At 57.4% G+C, this 23,855-nt stretch overlaps 2 protein-coding genes across 6 annotated transcripts in view; one reads left to right on the top strand and one right to left on the bottom strand.

Annotated features, from left to right (window-relative positions):
- On the top strand, positions 1-11,041 carry Lzts2 (leucine zipper tumor suppressor 2). 5 transcript variants are annotated; one of them, XM_028891114.1, is made up of 5 exons: positions 1-157; positions 5,680-6,129; positions 7,523-8,185; positions 8,673-8,930; positions 9,772-11,041. In XM_028891114.1, exons 2-5 carry the CDS (start codon positions 5,722-5,724, stop codon positions 10,462-10,464), a joined length of 2,022 nt encoding a protein of 673 aa, XP_028746947.1. In that variant the 5' UTR covers positions 1-157; positions 5,680-5,721; the 3' UTR covers positions 10,465-11,041. The 5 variants fall into 5 exon arrangements, with proteins under 5 accessions (XP_028746947.1, XP_028746950.1, XP_028746948.1 ...); XM_028891117.2 differs by having other exon boundaries at positions 18-147; XM_028891115.2 differs by lacking the exon at positions 1-157 and adding an exon at positions 1,596-1,834.
- Pdzd7 (PDZ domain containing 7) overlaps positions 10,912-23,855 on the bottom strand; it is an 18,531-nt gene continuing 5,587 nt past the window's right edge. Inside the window, 16 exon segments of the mRNA XM_037207302.1 lie at positions 10,912-12,005; positions 12,410-12,510; positions 12,735-13,284; positions 13,286-13,326; positions 13,724-13,795; positions 13,950-14,041; positions 14,162-14,253; positions 16,886-17,061; positions 17,485-17,535; positions 19,403-19,600; positions 20,080-20,475; positions 20,820-20,880; positions 22,125-22,272; positions 22,499-22,675; positions 23,146-23,320; positions 23,530-23,670. Coding sequence (XP_037063197.1) covers positions 11,646-12,005; positions 12,410-12,510; positions 12,735-13,284; positions 13,286-13,326; positions 13,724-13,795; positions 13,950-14,041; positions 14,162-14,253; positions 16,886-17,061; positions 17,485-17,535; positions 19,403-19,600; positions 20,080-20,475; positions 20,820-20,880; positions 22,125-22,272; positions 22,499-22,675; positions 23,146-23,320; positions 23,530-23,670 — 2,831 coding nt within the window. The 3' untranslated portion in view covers positions 10,912-11,645.

A 23,855-nucleotide genomic window follows, 5' to 3' on the forward strand; every position in this document is an offset into this window, starting at 1 on the left:
CAGGTCCGGCCTGGCGGGAGCCGGGAGCCGGCAGCCGGGAGCGCGGAGCCCGGAGCCCCGAGAGGGCTGGAGAGCCAGAGTTCTATCGCGGCGAGGAAGTAGGCACGCTGGAGCGGGAGCCCGGCCACAGAGGGAGCCGCGGCGCAGGTGACGCTGGGTGAGTGGTGGGCGGACGGGGTGCAGGAACTCCGGCCTCCCGCACATGCTCGCTCTGGAGAGAACTTTCCGCGTCTTGAGAAACGGGATTGGGATGAGGAAGGGGTCCGCACTCTATGGAGCGCAGGCAAAGCCTGAATAGCAAAGGGACAGGGAAACTTACAGACGCACCAACACACACACATGCACCGACCCATGCATTCGCTCAGGACACGAACACACGTGCGCTCAGGAAGGGACAAGCAGAGCGAGATACCCTAGCAGCCCCAGAGGCAGTGCGTGCCACCGGCCCGCGAGACCCCGGGAGAGATGGACGCTGAGTTTTTCTGCCCGGGGCCGAGGGAAAGGGGCCGCCCTGAGACTGTCGGCGGGGGCGGGCGGGGTTTGTCGCATCAGGCGGTTCCTGCTTCCCGGCCGCTTGCCTGCAGGTGAAGACCGAGGCGTAAACAGGCGATGAGCACGTGACTGCTTCGCAGCCCGGTGGGCAGTACTCCCCTAACCCTGTCTAGGCGGGGATACTCTCTCATCCACTTCTCCCCCAGTCCCGGCATGCTTCTTCGCCCTGTACGGGGCTTTATTCCATACTCCACCTGGGATGATGATCAACTCTCTCACCCAGAATGGGAGCTCAGCGCCCCTGGGGGCTTGGGTGGCTCAGGAGGCCGGGAGAGTATTGGGCGGGGTGGGGTTACTTGGACTCCTGGCCTTCCTGCTCGGTGACACATTCTCGGAGCCTGCATCCTTGAAAGGTATCCGAAGAGTACCTTGATGGCCCCTGACAGCTGCCTGGGTCTCAACACCCTCAGCTCCGGGAGCAGCTGTCTATAGGTCCTCTGCCCTTCACCCCCGACTTGCAGGACTGAGCACAAAAAGCCCACCCATGCGAGAGCAACAGTCTCCCCTCGCCACGGAGAGTGCCTAAGAGTAAATATGTCCTTAACCCCCGAGGGGAGTTTGCCTTCCCTAGGAGGAAGAAGGACCAGATCCCTCTCTCTCGGAAAACGAAGGAGGGGGCTGCTGCCCCAGGCCTCTCCCCCCCCACGCCGCCCCCCCTTACCCCCCACCCCTCACCCCGCCACACGCTGAGCCCAGCTGCTGCCTGAGCTTCTGGGCAGGCAGCCAGAAAGGGGAGGAGGCTCTCGGTGCCCCGGGAGGCAGGGATCAGGGCAAGGCCAGAGGAGGGGGTCTCCATTGGGGAGAGGGGTTCAGTCTGCCCTTACGAAGCTGAGGGGCTGGAGTGAGCCTGAGGGTGGCTGAGCTGTGTTTCCCTTTCCAGGGAAAAAGAAAGAAAAACAACCCTTTCCATGGAGCTAAAAATAGAGCTGAGAGCCGGCCAGGCTGTGGCCTGGAAGAGGGGGGGATGCTTCTTCCTGGGGCTGAGCCCAGTTCTGGCAGGCCTTGGCCCTGGGAGGTGGGGGGGGGGGGTTGGGGGGGGCAGCAGAGAAGGGAGGGTGGCCTTGCCAGAGGATGTGGATGTCAGCTGACCCGAGCAGGTCACAGAGACCCCTCAGGGCAAGTGGGTAGTTTGTGAATGTGATGTAAGAAGTTGTCTGCGTGGCTGAGCACGGCCGTCACTGCGCGGAAGAGGGTCGGTTGGGAGACTCGGTGTATTTTAAGACTGGGACTGGATGCGAAGGACTTGTGAAGTTGCAGGGCAGGCCGAAACGCCGAGCCTTCTGTGAGTTGGCCCGAAGGATTACGGAATGAAGGAATATGGAACCACGTGATGGATGAGACCGTGATTGTGGCTGCCTGAGACAGAATGTGGGAAAGGTCGTGTGGGTGTTGAGACTGTTGTTTTCGAGAGGGAAAAAACATGTGTGACCCTGAGAAAGACACTGGGGTGTCTGCTGCGGACGGAGCCCGTGTAGGTTTGAACCGTCCATTCTTGCGATTACTGGGGGGGCCAGGTGCCCCCCCTCCCACTTTGAGCAGCGACCTTTCTCAGAGCCGATGACCCCGAGGTTAGGCGAGGGAGCCTGGAGCCATGCCTGGGGCAAGCCTGGGCTCGCTGCGCCGGGGAAGGGAGTGGGGTTGGTGGGGGGCTCTGGAGGTTGGGGGGGGTGGCTGAGAAGTTGCCGGAAGGGGCCGCCAGGTGGCGCCGCTTCTGAAAAAACCCTAGCGTGTGACCTCCAGCCTGCTGGGGGTGGGACAGCCAGCCACCGAGCCAGTCCCTCAACTTGTGCCCGGGAGCCGGCCAGCGGGCTGACCCTCGGCCTCCTCCCGGACTGGGAAGCTGGGGACTGGGGAGGGCAGCCTGGTCTAGAGGGGCGGAGGGGGAGGGGAGCGGCGGGCGGGCGCGGCGCCTTGGCTCTTTGTGCTGGAACAATGACCAGCTGCCGCCGCCGCCGCCGCCGCCGGCCCGAGGGCCCCGGCAGGGCCAGCCGATGACCCGCTCGACGAGTCTCGAGCCCCCCCCCTCCCCAGTCTCCCCACACGGACGCAGTCGCGGGGCCTCTCCGGGAGGGGATCCTGGGCGCCGCCGCCGCCGCCGTGCAATCCATCCCCCGCGTGCGCCCTGGCGGGCACGCGTGACGTGGGGGCGCTTGCGCGCGTCCGCGCCCCGGGGCGGGGACGCCCCTCGGACCCCTCCCCCGCTCCGCGCGCACCGCCCACTCGGGCCGGGCGGGGGCTGGACGGGGCCGGGGGCGCCGGCTAGGCGGAGGCGGGGCCGGGCCGGGCCGCTCCGAGTGGCCGCGCGCGCGGGCTGGAGCGGACGGACGGGCGGGCGGGCGGCGCGCCTGTGGAGTGCTGCTGGGGCGGCCCGGGGCTGAGCATGGAGCAGCGCGGCGGAGGTGAGGGGGCCGGGGCTCAGGGTGCCCCCACTTGTAGGCGATGCGGTCCGGCGGGGAGGTGGCATTCCACGGACGCCCCCGGTCCGTGGAAGGAGCGGACAGTGGTGGGTGGGCCCGGGGGGGACTCCGGGGCTTTCAGTCCCGGCAGGGGAACTCGTGATCCCAGGCTGGATCCCGCTTGACTGGTCTCCGGAGTTTGAGTGTGTGTGTTGGGGGGACTTTCCCCAACTCTCCAACCCCCAACCCTGAGGTCAGAGAGTTGGGACCCGGGCCAGGCTCGCCCCAGGCCCTGGCGCGGCCCCAGGCTCCAGAACCCCCAGCCCAGTGCGGGGGTGGGGGGCGCAGGGGGTCTGTGTGCCATAGCGATAGGTCAGGGCGTGCTGGGGGGGAACCGGGGGTTCATTTTTCCCACAACCACAAACGCATTTCTCAAAATGGAGCCGCTTGCCCCTCCTCTCTTGGGCCTCGAGAGCGGGAGCCGGGCTGGCTAGGCCTGGCTTTCCAGACTCCTGGCCCTCAGAGCCCAGCCTTACGTCTCTCTGGCTTTGGGGGCCCTTGCCTGCGTGGCTTCAGCGACCCTAACTCCGGGGTCGGCCTCTGGCTCCTCGTGTCTGGGTCTCTTGGCCTCTTTGTCTCTTGACTTGTGTCTGTCTCTGGCTGCAGCGGCCCTTGCCCTTCTTCCTTCGGGCTCTCACTTTCTGTGTACCCTGGAGTGGGAAGTGGGAACAGCCGTGCCAGCCCTTCCCCACTCTTCCCTCCATCCTGTGGAGCGATCTCTACCCCCGGGCCCGACCTTGTGGGGGCAATCTCAGCTCCTGGCTCTATAGAGAAATGTGTGATTGCTCCTCGAATCTAGTTCGCTTACTACCCTGGCTCGCAGTAACTCCTCCCTCAGGCTGGACTTCTGTGCTTTCTCAGTCTTAACACTTAGGGACACTTGATGGAGGACAACATAGAAAGACCAGACGGGGTAATGGGGTCAGATCCTGTGAGCTCACCTTCCCTCACACCCTTAAGTTAAAAAAAAAAAAAAAGGATTTTAAAAAGTGGGGAGGGACTTCCATCCACCCAGGTGGTCTGGAATATCACCCAGGTCCCACCCCACCCCCAGAAATGCTCACTCATTGCAAGTTACTCCAAATGTGCCTTTCACACACCTTCCTGTCCACACACTTGTGTAAGATAGACACAGTAATTGGTGGAACCGTCCCGGCAGAAATGAAGATGCCCTACAGAGACACTGTCTCTCAATCTCTGAGAGGCTTGAAATGCACCCCAAAGAAGTGAGGCTTTCCCTAGGAATTTCATCCTGAGAGAAGAAAATGGCTTCTTGAGGATGGGTGACTTCAACTGACTTGGGACATAGACAGTGACCCCAAGTTAATAAAAAACTAATAATAAATGTATTATCGCCAACTTTTTGTCATATATAACATCAAAAGTCATTTATTAATATATTAATTTATGCTTTCTCAGTAATAAAACTCAGTCTTGTAAGACATAAGAATTCACACATACAGCTGGCCATGGTGGCACAGGTTTAGAATCCTAGCCCTCTGAACGCTGAGGCAGGAGGATCCATGAGTTTGAGGCCTGCCTGTGTACATAGCACAGCCCTATTTCAGTCATGTTCCCCACATCACACACACACATACATGTACGGATGTACTGATGACACCTGTCTAAACACACGTCTACTCAATGCGTATTTTCATCCACATTTTCACAAATACTGCTCATTTTTATGCTTCTGTAGGTGTGCTCACACCCACAAGTAAATGCACACACTCTTACGGAATTCTCTGTTCACTTCTTGGCCCCTGCTCCACATGATGACTTCAGCAGATGCCTAAGTCTTGGTCATCAGCAGCCTTGGGACTGGGAGGGAGTTCCGGGTTGGAGGCTTGCTGTCCCTTTCGGGAAGGAGCTGTACTGGGGAGGTGGAGCCAGCTTACTTGAGATCCCACCAGAGGTGGTGGAGCCCCATAGGGGTTACTCTGAAGAGTAACTGAAGCAGGAAGGTTTGTAAAGGTTGACACTTGGCCGGGGCCTGTGTAGGCTCCCTTAGTCCTGAGTGGATGGCAGAAGCTAGGAGTTGTCATGGAAACAAGCATAGCCAGCATCAACCTCTGGGAGGTAGGAGACCCCAGAGGGCACCTGTGGGTTCCTCAGACCTGTGAGCTTTCCTGTTTGGCCAGCTCCACCCTTGCTGCCTCCGTGTCTGGGAGAAACTGAGGCCCAGCAGTGGGAGGCTGGACACTGCCTGGCTGTGGCTCTTTGTTCCCTAATTACCATCTGAGTTGGTGATGGCATCCTTGACGTGTTCTCTGCCCAAACAGCCCAGTAACGAGGCCACCTGTCCCAGGAGAGTAGGGCCCTGTACTGGGAGCTAGTAGTTAGGGATCTCTGCCCAGTCCGAGTTTTGGCCTTTATAGGGGATGCAGGTTAGGGCTTAAGACTGGGTCTTCCCTGCCAGGGAACCTGCATAGCCTCCTGGGTCCCCTGTTCCTTCATCATCTCTGGCCGAATTATTCCTTAGCCTTGTCCAGACTAGAGCTGGGTAGTGAGTGGTGTAGGGCCCAGGGAAAACGGAGGTTCCTGCCAGTTCCTGGAGAGGAAGCCTTGTTACTATGCTGGGAGTGTGCTGCCTGGAGGAGGGGGTCAGGAGCAGGCCTATGGGGAGAGAACTCAAGGTGTAGGGGCTCTGACACCAATGCCCTGCTCACAGGTTGCCCTGGAGGCCCCTGGCCAGGCCTGAGGCTCTGCCACCATGGCCATTGTACACACACTGCCAGTGCCACTGGAGCCCGCACGTGAGACAGCCACTGCCCCACAAGCTCCAGCCATGGGCAGCGTGAGCAGTCTTATCTCGGGCCGGCCCTGTCCCGGGGGATCTGCTCCTCCACGCCACCATGGTGTCCCTGGGCCCACCTTCTTCCGCCAGCAGGATGGGCTGCTACGGGGTGGCTACGAGGCACAGGAACCACTCTGCCCAGCTGTGCCACCCAGGAAGGCTGTCCCAGGCACCAGCTTTACCTATATCAATGAGGACTTCCGGACAGAGTCACCTCCCAGCCCCAGCAGTGACGTTGAAGACCCGAGAGAGCAGCGGGCACACAATGCCCACCTCCGTGGGCCCCCACCAAAGCTCATCCCTGTCTCTGGGAAGCTGGAGAAGGTAAGGGCCAGCCCGTTTGGGAGGGTCTGGGTGGAACCAGGAGCCCCTTAGGGAAGCTAGAATTTGGAAGCACATATAGAGCAAAGAATGTGGACTGTCTCAGGGAAATAGCAGCCTATCTGAGCCCATTTTCTGTGTCTGGATAGTTAAGGTTATAGGCTAATCATCGTAGGTTCCTGTTAGAATTAGTACTTAGCATAGTACCCAGAACCTTCAAGTGAACGATACGATACTAGTTGCTTTGATTATTTTTTTTATTTTTTTGGGTTTTTTTGTTTTTTTTTGTTTTGTTTTGTTTTGTTTTTTGTTTTTTGTTTTTTTGAGACAGGCTTTCTCTACATAGCCCTGGCTATCCTGGAACTCACTATGTAGACCAGGCTGGCCTCCAGATATCTGCCTGCTTCTGCCTCCTCAGTGCTGGGATTAAAGGCATGTGCCACCATGCCTAGCCAATTGCTTCAGCTGTGATTACACAGATGTGTGTGTGTCTTTGGGCAAAGCCTTTAACTTTACTGGGGCCTCTATTTCCTCATTTTTTAATATGAGAAGAGGATTGTATTTTGCTTGCATGGCTCTTGCAATGATTAAAAATGAGCATTTTGAATTACTTAACATAAGTGGACATTTAGAAGGCCTATTGTTAGTGGGAGCAATTGTTTTTAACTTACAGGGGTGAGAACCCTGTGTGGGCAGGCGGAAAGTCTGACAGGGTTTTGAAAGATCAAGGTTTAGGGCTTGAGGAGATGGCTCAGTGGGTAAGATGTGTTGCTGCACACGTGTGAGGATCTGAGTTCAGATCCCCAGGACCCAAGTAAAGAGCTGGGCATTACGGTACAGGACTGTGATCTCGGCACTTGTAGGGCAGAGACACTCAGATTCCTGGGGCTTGCTGGCCGGTCAGACTGGCTGAATTGGTGAGCTCCAGGATCAGTCAGAGACTGTATCAAAAATTAGGGGGGAAGTAACTGAGGAAGGCTCCTGACTTTGACATCTGGCCTCCACACACAGACACCTGTGTGCACACATGCATATATTCATGCACACACACACACACACACACACACACACAGACACTTGTGTGCACACATGCATATTCATGCACGCACGCACCACACACACACACACACACACACACACACACACAGACATTGGTTAGCATTTGGAAAGGTCAAGCAAGCTGGGCTCAGTAGCTCACACTGTAATCCCACTTTCTTAAAAGGCAGAAGACTTTGCTTGTCTTCAGGGCTAGCCCTAGGGGTACATAGTGAGTTCCAGGCCAGTAGAGTAAAACCCTGCCTCAAACCAACAACAAAAATAAAAACTAAAAACAGAAAAAAGAAAAAGAAAGTGATTGTGCAGAGCCTCCTCACTGTCACGTGGTACCTCATTTCAGAACATGGAGAAAATCCTGATCCGGCCAACAGCCTTCAAGCCAGTGCTACCCAAACCTCGGGGGGCACCATCCCTACCTGGCTTCCTGGGTCCTCGAGCTGCTGGGCTATCTGGGAGTCAGGGCAGCCTGACACAGCTGTTTGGGGGGCCAGCCTCCTCTTCCTCGTCTTCTTCCTCCTCCTCTGCTGCTGACAAACCCTTGGCACTGAGTGGCTGGGCCAGTGGCTGCCCATCGGGAACACTGTCAGACTCTGGCCGAAATTCTTTATCCAGCTTGCCCACCTACAGCACTGGAGGTGCTGAGCCGACCACCAGCTCTCCAGGTGGGCACCTGCCCTCCCACGGCCCTGGCCGAGGGGCACTGCCCGGTCCAGCCCGAGGGGTCCCTACTGGGCCCTCCCACTCGGACAGTGGTCGATCCTCCTCCAGCAAAAGCACAGGTTCCTTGGGGGGCCGTGTCGCTGGGCCCCTCTTGGGCAGTGGTGCCCGGGCCTCCCCGGGCAGCAGTTCGGGTGGAGACCGCTCTCCGCCCCCTCCACCCCCTCCGCCCCCCTCGGATGAGGCCTTGCTACACTGTGTCCTGGAAGGGAAGCTTCGAGACCGAGAGGCAGAGCTGCAGCAGCTTCGGGACAGTATGGATGAGAGCGAGGTTACCGTGTGTCAGGTGCGGCCCAAGGCAGTCCCGGGGTGGTGTGGCATAGCATCTGGAGGCCTAGGAACAATGCATGGAGCATTGCTTTGGGGGAGGGAGAGGATGAAGACCCATTGTGTGACACCCCCACAGTAGTTAGCTTAACCTTCAAAGGAGTAAGGAGGTAGGGTTTGTGAATTGGATCCGGTGCTGGCTCGGAGCATCTGCTACACTTGAGAAAGTCACTTAACCTCTCCAGACCCCAGTTGTTCTGTCTAAATGGGGATAGCTCGGACTTCCTAGGCAGGCTATGAGATTAAATAAGGTGGAAGGTATAAAGCGCCTAGAATAATGCTGACACCTAGGAAATGATGTATCCGTGGTTGCTTTTACTATTGTAGTATTCTGAATGTGTGTGCTCCGCCCTCCGCCAGCCCGGGCAGGGAGCCACCCAAACCAGGAGGCTAGAGCTCAGGATCTGGGGGGCCCTGAAGGTTTCCAGCCTGCCTTCTTTCTCTAGGCGTTCGGAGCGCGGCAGAGGCACTGGCCACGAGAGCGGGAGGACTGTGCAGCCCAGGCGCAGCAGGCCACGCAGCGTGTCCAGCGGGCCCAACAGCTGCTGCAGCTGCAGGTGTTCCAGCTGCAGCAAGAGAAGCGCCAGTTGCAGGATGACTTCGCACAGCTGCTTGAGGAGCGAGAGCAGCTGGAGCGTCGCTGTGCTACCTTTGAGCGGGAGCAGCGGGAACTCGGGCCACGGCTGGAGGAGACCAAATGGGAGGTATGCGAGGTTAGGTGCTGGGCAGGCTGGAGGGGTCCCACGGGGCCACACTCTGCAGACGTGGCCCGGGGTAGCTACCCTAGGGGGTCTGCCCTTCCACGTCTTTCTGGGTTGGGGTTTCCTTGTGCCTCCTCTGTGTTGGAACTCTCTGGTCTGATCTGGTGCCCACAGAGCTAGTGACATTCATTGCCTTCCCTATTAGGTGGGTACTGTTAATAAATACCTCCATTTTATGAATGAGGAACCCTGAGTCTCAGGAAGGGCTGGAGCCTAGACCAGGGGCTGGGCTGAGATACGAACCCAGGCAGTTTGGTTTTTTTGTTTTGTTTTGTTTTTAAGATTTATTATGTATATAGTGTTCCAGCATGTATGCCTACATGCCAGAAGAGGGCATCAAATCTCATCCTAGATGGTTGTGAGCCACCATGTGGTTGCTGGGAATTGAACTCAGGACCTGTGGAACAGCAGCTGGTGCTCCTAACCTCTGAGCCATCTCTCCAGCCCAGCAGTTTGGTTTTGATGCCTGTTCTTCACCAAGATGCCTTTCACCTGGACATGTGGCTACTGTCCTGGATTTCCCCACTCCACCCCTGCGGCCTGCCACCCTCTCCAGGCCTAGGCAGTGCTTATACAACCCCTAGTATAAGGAGACCAGCATCGAAGGGAAAAGATCTGGGTCTCTTTTTTTCCTCTCGCCTCTTCCTAGAAGTGTATCTGTGGATGCGTCCCTAGGCCTCCATCCTGCTGCGCCTCTCTGTGTAAAATAGCGAGAGAGCATCTCCTCTCCTTCAGTGCCCAGCATGGTACCCAGTGCCCAACACCCACTGCCTTTTACCCACAGGTCTGCCAGAAATCGGGTGAGATCTCTCTGCTGAAGCAGCAACTGAAGGAATCTCAGGCAGAGCTGGTACAGAAGGGCAGCGAGCTGGTGGCACTGCGGGTGGCCCTTCGAGAGGCCCGGGCTGCCTTGCGGGTCAGCGAGGGCCGAGCCAGGGGCCTGCAGGAGGCAGCCCGAGCTCGGGAGCTGGAGCTGGAGGCCTGCTCCCAGGAGCTACAGCGGTATCGCCAGGAGGCCGAGCGGCTCCGGGAGAAGGCTGGGCATTTGGATGCGGAGGCAGCAGGACTCCGGGAGCCCCCTGTGCCCCCTGTGCCCCCAGCCACCACCGACCCTTTCCTCCTGGCAGAGAGCGATGAGGTTAAGGTGCAGCGGGCAGCAGCGGGAGCAGGAGGGAGCCTGCGGGCTCAGGTGGAGCGGCTTCGTCAAGAGCTGCAGCGCGAACAGCGGAGAGGGGATGAGCAGCGGGACAGCTTTGAGGGGGAGCGGCTGGCCTGGCAGGCGGAGAAGGAGCAGGTGATCCGCTACCAGAAGCAGCTGCAGCACAACTACATCCAGATGTACCGGCGTAACCGGCAGCTGGAGCAGGAACTGCAGCAGCTCAGCCTGGAGCTGGAGGCCCGGGAGCTCGCCGACCTGGGCCTGGCCGAACCAGCCCCCTGCATCTGTCTGGAGGAGATCACTGCCACCGAAATCTAGGCTTGGCAAGGGCCACAAGCCACAAGACCATCTGGGTCCCAGGACTCTGAGCACTCCAGGTCTCCCAGCCGAAGGGCCTCTGCCAAGCATTCGGGTGGCCTTGTGACTTGAAGGAGCAAGATCAGACCCCTTGAAGTTCCATTCACTGTCCCCAGAGGCTCCTACCCACTCCACCATTTCACTCCCCAGCGGCCAGTGCCACTGCCAGCCCTGTGTGTCCCCAGATGTCTGCCAGCCCACTCCAGCTGGGAAGAGAAAGGGGCTACCCCATCTCCACATTCTACCTGCCTGAAGCCAGAGAGAGCCAGAATGGCACCAGCTGCTCCAGATGTGCCTGCCCCCAACATGCCCAGGTGGAGGGACAGGGCTAGGACTGGGGTCTGATCCCCATGTCCCAGCTCTGCGAGCCTCTTCTGGACTGAGGGGGCTGAAGTCAGACCAAAGGAAGAACTCAGCAATGTCTTGTTTATTTGTGTTTGTGACCAAGCAGCCCCTCCCAATACCAGGTTTATGGCCTCGTTTTCACTTGTATATTTTTCACACTGTAAATTTCTTGTACAAACCCAAAGAAAAAATTAAAAAAAAAAAAGTTTGTTTTTAAAAAAAAAGTATGCTGGATAAAGAACTACAGGCGACCTTGTCTGGCATCTGTCTGGAGCATTTGTCCCTCTGCTTGCTGGCTACTCACCTACCTCATGGAGTTCTTACTGGGGCGGGGAGGGAGATAGGAGGCTAATCCAGTCCAGTCAGAGGTCCTAGTGGACCACAACACGAGTCTTACTAAGGTCTGAAGAATTGGAAAAGCCTTCCACCCTGTCCTTTGTACTGAATGCTGCTTGAGACTGGGGGATGGATGTAGTGACCTCCTTAAGGAGACTGAATTTAAGCCTCTCAGAGTATGGAAGCCAGGGGCATCCTGAAGAAGCTCACACCAGTTACAGGCTTCAGACTTGATTTTCTCTGTCCCCTCACTGAAGCGGTCCAGGACCAGGGGATGCACACGATGCAGGCTGCCCTCTAGAGCCTTGTCCTTGGACATCCAGCTTTTCTTAAAACGCCGGGGACTTCTAGACAGCTTGCAGTAGGTCACAGCCACGGTATGGTGCTCTCAGCTGTCAGGCACATAGGACAGAGGGGCCTCGGTATTGCAGGATACCGGGGAGCAGCAATAATCCTTAAGGTCAGTGGGAAGGGTCATGGGGATCCGTAAGAAGAGGGGAGAGTTTGGGGGCACTTGGAGGAGCCTGAAGGGCTGGGGTGAAGGCCTGCTGTAGTTGTCTATCCTCAGGGGGAGGGATCTGGGTGAGGGTTGGGGTATTGTCAAGGGGTCCATGGGCAGAGGAACTGCCAGCAGGAAGGCTCTGGTCCTTAATGGCTAATGAGGCAGATGAGGGCAGCAGGCCAGGTCCAGGAACCCTGACCACAAGCTCCATAGGCTCCCGAGCCTTGTTTCTGTATGCTCTGCGGATGGTGTCCACAGCTCGCTGGTGAGTCACCTGCTCCAGGCTTTCCCCATCCACTGCCACCAGCTCGAAGCCAGCCTGGCATGGAGATGGAATAGTCAGCGTTCACATCATTCCCACCCACCACCCAACCTGAGGGCAGTGGCCTTTCACCTCCGCTAGCTAGGACACTCCTCCCCCATGTGGGTGCTGGGGATGGACAATAGAACTTTTGTGCCTGGAGCTGTTGGGGGCAGGGTGGGGCACAGACAATGGCCCTTTGTCCCTTGGGACTTGAGGTGGAACAGGATAGGCCATTCTCAGGCCCAGGCTAGCATGAGGGGACAGATTCTTCTCTAGGCCTGCCCATCCTACTGGCCTGACCCTTCTGCCCCCAAGCCGCCGCCTACGACCTGGTCTGAACATGCCTGGCTGGAAGACTAATGTGGACCGGCCCTGTACCCTTCAACCCTGGGCCTGAGGAGGCTTCGTGCTTCACCCACCTGCAGGGCCCCGCAGAGGAAAGCGGCACCTCCGGGAAAGATCTTCTCTATCTTCACCATGGGCTGCACCTTGGACTCGATGCCCCCAGAAATGCTGATGCCTGGGCAAAGTCCAAAGCGTAGTCATAGCCTTAGCCCAAACCTTGAGCTCCCAGGAGAAGCATGGACTCCCATGCCCAAAATCAGCCTTGACTTTTTCCCACCTCCAAACCTAGATTTCCTAACTAACACACCTTCACACTCAGATTCCTTCCCTGCCACCACCCCCCCATCTTCTCCCAAGCCCAGGCGTCCACCCTGCTTACCCAGCGCCTCCTGGACTCACCCAAAGACTGCTTCATCTTGGATAGCGTGACTGTCCTCAGCTCTCCAGCGGAGGCTTTCCAGGTCGTCTCCTTGGTTGTCCCACCAATGCCGTTCTCCAAGGGCCCTTGCCTAGCTCCCACCTTGGCCTCCTGCCCATCCAGAGGTCGTGGAAGCAAGGGCCTTGCCTTCCGAGGCCTGTGGTAGCGCCCATTGGCTGTGGTGGCATTGGTGATGGGTGCTGGGGAGGGGGAGCGCATGCGCCCAGGGGACTTGCCTCGCCCTCTGCTGCGGCTGCGGCTTCGGCTGCGGCCTGGGGTCTGACTCTGGTTCTGCTGAGTGCTCTCTTTACTTGGGGGTTCTGTCAGTAGCCAGTTAGGCCTGGGAGGCCGGGGAGCCACAGGAGGTGGTTGGGGAGGGGGTGTACATGCGCTTCGGCGAGGGGAGAAGGCATCCACCGGTACATCTTGTAGAGGGGGGATTCCTTTATGGTGGTGGCCAGGGGCAGAGGCACGGAGGGCGACCTTAAGACCCCCTAGCCTCTCCCTGATCTCTCCGTCGTCATCCTCTGAGACAGCCATTCACTGGCATCAAGTAGAATCCTCCACGGCTATCTGGGGAACAGGGTCAAGGTCAACTAGCTCTTCTTGATCAACCCCGGGATAACCTTTCCAGCCCCTGGTCCTTTCTGCTGTTTATAGGGTTCCCGAGTGTGTGTAAACAAGGCCTGGATTTGCTCAGGTCCATTGTAAAGGGACACACAAACATGACCTATTACTAATAGTATCCTAGCACTTTGTATTGTGATCCAGTTCTACTTTAGCATAGCCAAGAAACCAGATTTAAGTGTGTCGTCTTAAAACGCCCTTTACAGGACGATGGCCTGGAGGACAGGCCTTTCCTTCCTGACCTCAGTGACGCTGCTTGGAGGCAAGGATGGAAGGCCCATCCTCCCTGTTCCGATGTCCCCAGGGCTGTCCCTTTCCCCCAGGTTATGGGACTCTGACTGACCAGGCACAGGGGTGATGAGGTGACGCTTGGGTGGCGTGTCTTGCCTGGTTGGTCTCAAAGCAGAAGGCCGAACTGGTTGGAAGGGAGCACAGGTCAGACAGAGGCCAGGCACTCCTGCCGCACTCCCAGATAGGCATGCCAGCAGGCTCAGCCGCGTGAGCCACCCTCCACTCCCACCCGCCACTGGCGCTCAGGAGCCGGAGTCAGAGCTCCCCCAGCTGCTGACCTGCCCGGCTCTTGAGAGCCTCAAAAGCCTCCAGCTCCACGGGCATCACCATGCTGTCGAAGCGGCCGAGGTCCGTGGGGGCCACCACACTCCTGGGGAAGGCAGGGATGTGGGGGAAGCGGGGCTTGGTTCTGGAGGTGCCGGCCTGGAGGAGCATCAGCCCTGGGGTCCCTGGGGCTTCTTGCCCCTCCCCCTCCCAAGCCCCTCCCAACCTGATGTCCCTCAGCAGCAGCAGCTTCTCCGGCCTGTCCAGGATGGCCAGCAGGGGGCGCACCAGGTCCTCCACACCGCCCTCATGGACATACTGTGTATAAACACCACAGATCAGACAGAAGCAGCAACTCCAAAGCTGGATGTGGGGAGACACCAGGGCACACGGGGGCCCTGGGGCCCACCCAGCCATCCTCACTCTAAGATAGGTTCACCCTATCCAAGGTCCACAAGATGGTATGTCAGTGACTTTGTGGATGCCTGTGACGAGCCGCAGATCTGCAACAAATAGCAACTGCAATCCTGGCGTCTGGACAGGCAACTCCCTAAGGCTGTTACATAGTCTCTTATTTAGCAGCCACTCTGAGATGATTCCTGCTTTACAGAGGGAGGAACTGAGGCTCAGAATTTGCTCAAAGCCATGCAGATGAGAAAAAAAACGAGAAAAGGCCGGAACCCAGGACATCCAGCTCTTGCTTGCTGCGATGCCGGAAAATAACGTGCATCGACTGGACTCTCCCCCTACCCCTCGCCCAGGCAGAAAGAAGGAATGTGAGCCCAACACTAGGCTGTGGTCCTGGCTGCGCCCACCCTTTGTTCAGAGCTAGAATGGTGAGCTTGGGGAACGGGTGGCTCCACAGAAAGCCTCTCTAGTCGGTACCCTCTGCCTGGCACGGCCTGGATGCCACCAGCCCGGATGCCACACCCCATGGGTTCTGGAGAAGGGAATACTGGGAGCCAAGCTACTTGGGCAGCACACCGCCCCCTGGTGGTAGAAAGGAGACAGCTTCAGAGAGACCCACGGATAGTTACCTCGTATGGGCATAGAATTAGAATTAGCAGGCGCTCTGGTCATCTGAGTGAATCATCAAATATTTAGCAATAGATAAAAAATAAAGTGTGTGTGTATCTCTAAACCACACACATGGTTACAGGGACTCATATCAACAGTACGCTGCCATATATGTGCATGTCTCTCAAGTCCACAAGCATGAATTCAGCGTCTACTGTTAGAGGCACAATGTTAATAAGACCTTCTCCCAGAGCCTCTGGGACTCAAGTCGGAACGGATGAGGGACAGATGAGCCCCATTCGGCAGTAACTGTAAACCACTGCAATGGGGCAGCGAGGGTTTCAGAGAAGGGTGAAGTTTCAGAACGGGCCTCAGAAGCGGTGGCTACCCCACCAGCTCTTCCAGAGTGGACAAGGAGCAGCGTGGAAGCTGGGGAGGAAAATGTCCTAAGGGCCTGCAGAATAACAAGTAAACGAAGGTCAAGGGCCACGAAGACCCTCCTACGGGGCTGCACAGGTTGAGCTCTATGTGACCAGCACCCCCTAAAACTATGCAGCTTATAATTTGTATCAGCTGAGTGGCGGCCCAGGAAAGCTGGGGTTGGCAGGTTGAGATGCCACATTGTGGAAGTCCGGGAAGGTGGGAGGAAGCAGCTTGTTCTCTATTCTGCCTCATAAGGGAACTGTAAAGCAGTAAGAGAGGTGACTTGTAATCTGGGCCTGGTGGATGTGGAGGGATGGCTCGGAGAGGAGACGGAAGCCAGGTTCAGGGCAGCACTTGGTGGTCACGGAGGAGCTTTGCCTGCCCTCAGGCCCGGGCTCCATCTCAGAAGGTTTAGGGTGGGGCATTGGTTTGGGTGCGGATCATATGTAGAGCCTACAGGGTAAATAGAGCCATGGTGAAACGAAGTCCTGGTTTGCAGAGTTGGGGGGGGGGGGGGGAGTGGAGGGATGAGGGAAAAGCGTCTGCAAAGATACAGGTGCAGGGCCCCTCCTAGTGGCCAAAGCTCAGAGTTGCAAGCTCTCTGGAGCTAGACCACAAAGCCCAGTTAATGCTCAGAGCAGAGAGTGACAGAGGTTAGCGCAGCGCCCTTGACAGGAACCTCATCTGTATTTCTGTCGTAAACCAGCCCTTGGTAAAGGGATGTGTGAACGACCCCATCTTAGGCTTTGAGTAATACTACAGGGGCACATACATGCATGCTATGCACAGACGAATGCAGGCAGGCATGTCAACCCACACCATAGACATGCCAATGGACACGTCACAACAATGCACACACAGTCCCACCATGAACCAGGTGAAGGCAGAAGTGATTTTCTAAAACGGCCCAGCTTGCCCACAGTGTGCACTAATGCATGTTCCCTGCAGAGAACCCACCACAGGACCCTTGGGGTCCCTGAGAGAATGATAGTAAAGGATGTTCCAGTTCTCCTGGAGCGGGGAGTAGCATTCCACAGCCTCCCCAACACTTAGGCCCAGGAAGTCCTCTAAAACTGACTCCCACAGACACTGGGACCCTCTGCAACTGGCTGAAGAGGAAGGAAATGAAAGAGTGTAAGTATTGGGGCGAGGATTGAGATGGGAGCCAAGGAAAACCTGCCGCAGGAATAGAAGGGGAGATGGGGGAGAAGCCGGGGTTTAGAGGGGGTACAGTCAGTTGCCTAGGAAGATTCTCCCCTCCCACTCAGCTCCTCAGCTTAAATGTCACCTCCTCTGAGAGGCCCTCCCAGATCTCCTGGCTTACCCACATCTGTCTTTCACAGTGCTCTGCATGACTGGTCACTTGGGGAATTTAGATCCTAATTATTGTCTATCTTTTCTTCCTGCGTGGGAGCTTACTGACTGGCACTGACCTCCCAGCGACAAGACCAGGGACTGGTCAATGGACAGTGGCCTGGAATGAGGGGCTGGGCCTTGGGCAGAGACTCACCCTCGAGCAGTGTCGAGTGATGGCTAGCACCTCGTCGTCTGTCAGCAGCCGCCGGGCCAGGTCCTGAATGAGGGGTCGCCGGCTTTCCCAGGCCTGCACCTGCTCATCCACATTGGGCAGCTGGCCAGAGGGGCTTCCGGACCTGGCAGAGAGCAGGGCCCGGCCCCTCTCCCGTTCTGTAGGGCAGGGGTAAGAGGGCGTGATGAAGGGGACGAGAGCTGTTAGGGTAAGGTAGAGTTCCTCTTGGCAGGGGTGAGGCTCCGAAGAGGCCAGCTGAGAGACTGAGCACCCTGGACAGAATCCCACTGTGACCCTGCTCCCCAACATGGCCTTTCCTAACAAACTACCATCGATAGAGAGCAAACTCCAGCTCCTCCTTCACCGTCATGTTAATCTTCCCCCACTGAAGCACAGACAGGCTCCCTCGCCCCAAATCCCTTCGGGGGTCCCATCTCTGCCCCTATCTTTTCTAGTAAGCTAACCAAGTTCTCTGCCTGATTCCACAGGCTCAGCTCTAAAGCCGATAAGCTGGCCCCAGCCTGTTCCCACATTCCCCCATCTGTTGCTTTACCGTGGGGACCTTGGGACACTGGATTTACCACGTCTCAGTCTCCAGGTGACAAACTTCTGCACAGGCCCCACGCTCCCTGCTGTGAAGAAGAAAGAGGTTCAGTTCAGCTGGAACCAGAGTTCCCCTTAGAAGTAGTCAGGGCGTGTACACGTGCCTTTGTGGGCCTTCAAGGTCAGGCCCAGTTAGGGACTTCATTCGTGGGCAATGGGGGGGGGGTGGTCAGTGAAGGTGGTGGGCCAGAAGAGGAGGCAGTATGAACACACTGCTTATGGAGATGCTTTGGAAGGAAGGCAGGAAAGAACCCCACGGACAGAGCTTGGTGGTACCTACCTTTCAGAGACAGAGAGGGAAGGAGGAGCCTTGGAAACAGAGAGGGGAGGGGCCAGAGAGGTGGGCTGAGAACCGTGAGAAAACAACCTGGGAACTGTGAGAAGAGAAAGGGGTGAGGTGAGGGCTGCCTCTGCCTCTCCTGGACGGTCACCCTGAGGCCTCTGGACACTTGGTTCTAAGGCGGAGCAACATCCAACTTCTCATCCTCTGCTTGCTTCCACCTACCCGATGCTCCCTCCCACTTCTGGAAGCAGCACCCTGCTTATCTCTTGGGTGACCCCCTCCATTCTCAGCTGGGCACATGACCCAGGGTAAGCAGCAAAATCACCTGTCTACCAGGAGCTCATGTCCTGTTTTCCGCTCACATCACAGTGGATTGCTCAGCATGACAGATGACCCCAGGAGGCAGAGAGAGCCCTGACTGCCCCTTCAGCTAGAACTGTTTACAAATCTCCCTGTAGGTCAGGTGTGGTGGTGCACGCCTTTAATCCCAGCACTTGGGAGCCAGAGACAGGTGGATCTCTGTGAGTTGAAGGCCAGCCTGGTCTACAAAGTGAGTTCTAGGACAGCCAGGGCTGTTACACAGAGAAACCCTGTCACAAAAAACTAATAATAATAATAATACAAAACAAGCCCATACAACAAAAACTCCCTCCTGTCTAGGGCTGCTAAGGGACAATGGCCATCTCACTCAAGCTGACAAGCCTTCTAAGGTGGAGGCACATGCCTGAGGGAGATATGTCTGCTGGTATTGCTCCTTCAGATGGGCTAACATCAGGAGCTGAGCCTAGGAGCACTCTAAAGCTAGCTGGACTCGAGTTTCTGTCCCGTGCAATTGTGAGTTTTCCCTCATCCGTGTTGGGTCTGGAGCCTCAACAGGGTTGGCAGGCTTCTTGTGAAGGTCCTTAGGAAACCTACCTGGGGCTGGGCTGAAACCTGGTGGCACAGGGCCTGCCTAGCAGGCCCGGGGCCCAAAGGTTCAATCATCATGACTAATGGGGTGGGGACGGTGTCTCCCTTGGAGTCCTTTCCATCTGAGTCCTGACTGAGAAGTGGCTTTCCTTAGGGACAGTTCTAGAACTGGGTTGGGCCTGTGGAGCTCTGGATGGAGGGTGTGAAGCCAGGAGCCCTAGCAAAGGTGCCTTCCATTGCCACCGCCACCAAAGCACGGCGACTCCAAACTGAGCTCAATCACTTCTTGCTGTGCCTGAGTCTGTCATTTCACCTTTCTGAGAAGATGACAGGATGACAGTGGCCACCCCACTTCCGGAGCACCTTCTAGGACCTAGACAAGGTGCTGACTTACAGCTGCTCGTCCTCTGATTTTCTATATGCCCAAAGAAACGAGTTCTACAGATTTTTTTTTTTTTTTTTTGAGACAGGGTTTTTTTTTTTTGTGTTGCCCTGACTGTCTTGGAGCTCACTCTGTAGCCCAGGCTGGCCTCGAACTCACAGAGATCCGCCTGCCTCTGCCTCCCCAGTGCTGAGATTAAAGGCGTGTGCCACCACCGCCCGGCAAGAAATGAGTTTTAACCCTTCTGTTTAACTTGTGAAGGTGAGTGGCGGGGTAGGGTGAGATTTCAACCTGGAACTGCCGGATGGATTCCAGCACCTACCTTTCTCCAGGTCCAGGCGAGGGCGGACTTTGGTGGGGCTTCTGCTGTCCAGTGTCCAGGCCTCTCTATGCGCGTCCCCTGCTGGCCGCCCCTGCCGCCCTCCCTTGAAGAAGAGGTTCATCAGCGTCTTGGAGCGCTGCAAGGCCCCCTTCTCCCCAGGGGACCCTGACTTCTCCTTCTTCCGCTGTTTCTTCTCCTCTGTAGACATGAGGGAGCCCCCGGGGGGGCTGGAGGGTGGGCAGAAGAGGAGGAGGGGGCAGGGGGATAGGAGAGGGCAGAGGGGGGGGGCAGACGGGGTCTGCAGCCATTCCAGAGTGGCAGTGGATGGAGTAGGGTCTTCGTCCTGCCTTCCACATCTCCCCTACACACAGCGCCAGGGACGCGGGGATTCTACTGTGTGTCTGTAACTAAACACGTCTGGTCATTCCAGGCTGGAGGAATTGGAGTTAGGGCTGGTTTGGGGCCCAGAGCTTCTCAGTCTGGGGGCTGGGACTGAGGCTGGGTTTGGGGCCCAGGCCTGTTTATGAAGGGAAGCCTAGAGCAGGATCTGCGGATATTCTGGGACTGGACCTGGAACTCGGCCTAGGCCCTGGGATTTGGGCAAAGGCAGATTTGGGATTGCTCCTTGGTGTGCTTGAACTAGGGACTATGGGGAAAGTGGGACCCCCCCAACATACCCCACAGTGTCAGGTGGCTCTGGGATCGGGTGATGGGAGGCCTGGGTCGGCTGAGGGCCAGCAGCAGAGCTGTCTTGGGTGACTCTGAAAGTGCAGAATCAAGGCGTCGGACAGAAGAGGGACCGTCAGAGCGGATGGCCGTGTCCCTGAGGATGACGGTTGGCCGTACACTGCACCAAGTTTCCACACGGCTGCCCATATCAGGCTCCGTCTGCATGGCCGTGTCTGCCCGCCCCCAGCCTGGGCCATGGCCACCGGGCTCCTCAGGCCCTAGGCAGACTTCCATGCGGTCAGAGGGTAGTGAGCCTGAGCTGCACAGGGCACTGGAGGCACAGGAGGAGACGCTGGAACCACTCTCCGAGGCCGGAGACAGCTGCTGGAGCACCCCACTGCTCACTGCAGGGGAGAGGGAGCAAGGTCGCTCAGGTGCCCGCCTCCTTCCTTCCCTGGGGCCCGCCCGGGCCATGCTCACACACTACCCTTGGGCTTTGGGGTGGGTCAGAGATGCCAGCTGCTCAGACTGTCATCTACATCAGGGAGCCCTGGGAGGTCACTTCTTTCCTCCCCCACGGGGACTTGAGGCCTAGAAGACCCTGGCATTGAGTCTGGAAATCCTCAGGAAGGCTATAAGCAGCTCTGGGCTGCGAGAAGGTCCTGAGGGCATCTTGGTCCCTCTCTTTCTTTCCCCAGGGAGTCCAGCCCCACCCTCGGGCTCCTCCCTTTCATCTCTCAGGACTTACATCTGTCCAGCCAGCAGTACTCAGAAACCATCTCTTTGTAGGCAGGGTACCGGCCCGTCTCCTGGAGAAGACATGGCGGGCATTGGAGGAGCAGGAGAGAAGTCAGGAGGAATTCGCACAGGACAGGAGTAAACTTGGCAGCTCCATCCCTTTCCACTGGGTCCATCGGCTTACTTTTTAAACGTGCTGATTTCCTTTGGAGCTCAGGCCTTTGCTCCTGTTGCCCTTTCTCCTCCCTGTGCTAACCACATGGCTAGCTTCGTTCTTTGACTGCCACTGCCTGGGCGACTCTCCTCTGGCCTTGATTGCAAGGCCCTTCCTCAATTACCCCACCCCCCTTCTGCTAATTTCCTGATAGCATTTGTCAAAATCTGATGCTCACTGTCCCCCAGGAGCAGAGAGGCCTTGTTGGTTTACCCTGATCTCTGTGCAGCCCAGCACCTGACCTCATAGGTGCTCAAAAATACTATCGAACAGCCAGGCGGGGTGGCTCTACCTGGAATACTGGGTTCCCTAGTGCCTGGGACCTGAGAAAGGAGGAGCTGGAGTTTGAGGCCAGATGTGGCTATATAGAAAAATCTAGCCTGGGCTACCTAGTGAGATTCTCGAAAAACAACACACACACACACACACACACACACACACACACACGCACACGCACACGCACAGAGGCACAGAGTTACCAACTGAATTGGGGAAGAGCTGGAGTTAGGAAGAATGCTCCAGATAACTAGAAAAGGGAAGATGTACGTGGGAGAGATGGCAGTGGAAGTTAGGAGGTAGCCAATGAAGCGCTGGATGACGCTGGGTGACAAGCCGGGAGAGAGGACAGAGCAGGGAGCCTGTGCTCAGATAAAGGCCTTAAGTAGGCATGAGAGCCATGTGAATAATGAAACCAACCACCTCCTAGGAACCCCAATCTCTGCTGTACCCCAGGGATCCCCACAGCTGAGGTCTTGCACACAGCTATAGCTCCTACTCCATACTTTAGTCTTCACCTTGAGGCTTTCCCCCATGCCGAAGGAGAGCTACGATGCTAGAAATACCTAGAAATACGGGGAGCCAGACCAGAGCCAGGCCAGGCTACTGACCAGCTGAGTGACAGCCGACGGCTGCGTCTCTACGCCTCAGTTTCCCCCTTTTGCCAAACGGGCGTGAAAAGAGTTTCTGCTCTCTCTCCCTCTGGCTGTGGAGTTGCCATTAGTGGCAGGTCGAGCAGCCCAGTGAGGAGCTAGGGTGTTCTGGGAAGTTCCAGACCTAGCCTGGCCTCTCCCTGTGGGAGATACGGGACATCATCCGGCCCACCTTTATGGTCAACATTATGTGCGTTTGGCCCTTCAGCACCTCCACGGCCTGGCTGTGGCTGATGTCATCGAACCTGACACCGTTGGCCGCCAGGACCTGGTCCCCCACTTTGATGCCATTCTCCTCAGCCAGCCCACCATGGTCCACTCTGGGGATAGACGGGTGTGGCTTGATAAGACCCTGGCCTGCCTCCCTCCCCCTAATCCAGACCCCCTTCACTTGGCTATGGGAGTGCCCACCTATACCCCTTGGGCCTCTTCTGACTGACAACACCCTTTCCCCAGCCGCTGCTACCCTGAAGGGCCAAGCCTCATGTGTTGACCCCTCCCCAAACTCCACCTCCAGCCCCACCCCAGCCCCACCCTGGCACTCACTTAGACACATAGATGCCCAGGCCAAACTCCTTGCCCCCGCGGATGTTGAAGCCTAGGCAGAAGTCGTCCGAGGTTGTGTAGAGGTGGACGATGCGCCGCACACCGTCTTCTGAGCTGCTGTCCGATGGCGTGGAGCTGCACTTCTCCACCACGAGCCGTCGGTTCACTACATCCACCCTGCCGGGACCCAAGAGGCCCTGACCCCAGGTCCCCCAGGAACATCCAGTCCAAGAGCCTTGGCAACTGATTGGAAAGGGCTGATTCCCTTGCGTCGGGGGAGAGGACTTCTCCTGGCCCCGAGTCTTCAGTGGGATATAGGCTTCATCAAACCCGTGAAACAATCTGAAGCACCCCTTCACCTTTCCCTACTATTCTGTTTGGTTTTTGATGCTGCGGATGGAGCCCAAGGCTGCCTGGGCTATGCTAAGCATCTCCCTTACCACTGTCTCTGCCCCTGAGCCCCAGAGCCCCGTTTCTGATCCTTCCAAGTCCCCGTGGGGAGATACCCAGAGAGTGCAGGGCTCCGTGCTAGAGAGCAGAGCCGCTGGGCAGGGACAGGGGTAGGGGACGTGCGGGGGTGGGGGTGGGAGTGGGGTGGGGGGGTGGGGGGTGGCAGTGGTTTCTGAGCAAGGCTGGGTGCTGCTCACCATGTGGTCTTCTCCTTGGAGAACTTGATGCCAGGCACACGGCCCATGCGCCGCACCATCATGTGCAGGCAGCTGCTGCTGGTCAGCAGCCTCACAGCACTGCCCATCGTGGTACTTTCTAGACTCAGCCCGTTCACCTCGGTGATCTTGTCCCCCACACACAGGCCAGCCCGCTCTGCACCGGAGCGGGGAAGGGTCAGTGGGCCGCACACGTCCGTTGACACTAGGCTGTGTCCCCCAATCCACTCAGCAAGAGAGGGCTCTACCTCCCATCAGTCCCCACCCTCAGAGCCGAGGTGGCTCCTACCCTTGGCCACCTAGTTGCTGCTACCCACTGAAGAGGTGGTTCACCCCAGCCATGCCCCCCAAGGGCTCCCTGCTCACCTGCACTGCTCCCCTTCTCCACCTTGCTGACGAAGATGCCCAGGCCATGCTCAGAGCCGCCTCTCACGCTGAAACCTAGCCTCCCAGAGGGGCTCTTCTCGACCCGGACTGCATGGATGATGTCACTTTCATCACTGTTGGCTGTGAGGATAACCACACAGGTATGACCTCCATGTTAATTCTGGGGTCCCTAACTTGGTGTCTGCAAAGGCTGGCTAGGCTTCTGTGCAGAGCCACCCAGATGATGCACAAGACCCTACATGGAGATGGTATACAGTATACTAGTCCCCTTCTGGGTAATTCTGAGACCGCAGGTCACTCATTGA

This window comes from Peromyscus leucopus, chromosome 1, assembly GCF_004664715.2.
Source record: "Peromyscus leucopus breed LL Stock chromosome 1, UCI_PerLeu_2.1, whole genome shotgun sequence".
NCBI classification, from domain to species: domain Eukaryota; kingdom Metazoa; phylum Chordata; class Mammalia; order Rodentia; family Cricetidae; genus Peromyscus; species Peromyscus leucopus.

Excerpts from the sequence above, each read along its gene's own strand:
- Lzts2 (XM_028891114.1), top strand. The coding sequence starts at position 5,722 with ATGGCCATTGTACACACACTGCCAGTGCCACTGGAGCCCGCACGTGAG. Across the intron at positions 6,130-7,522 it reads TCTCTGGGAAGCTGGAGAAG|AACATGGAGAAAATCCTGAT; the intron begins GTAAGGGCCAGC and ends ACCTCATTTCAG. Across the intron at positions 8,931-9,771 it reads TGGAGGAGACCAAATGGGAG|GTCTGCCAGAAATCGGGTGA; the intron begins GTATGCGAGGTT and ends TTTTACCCACAG.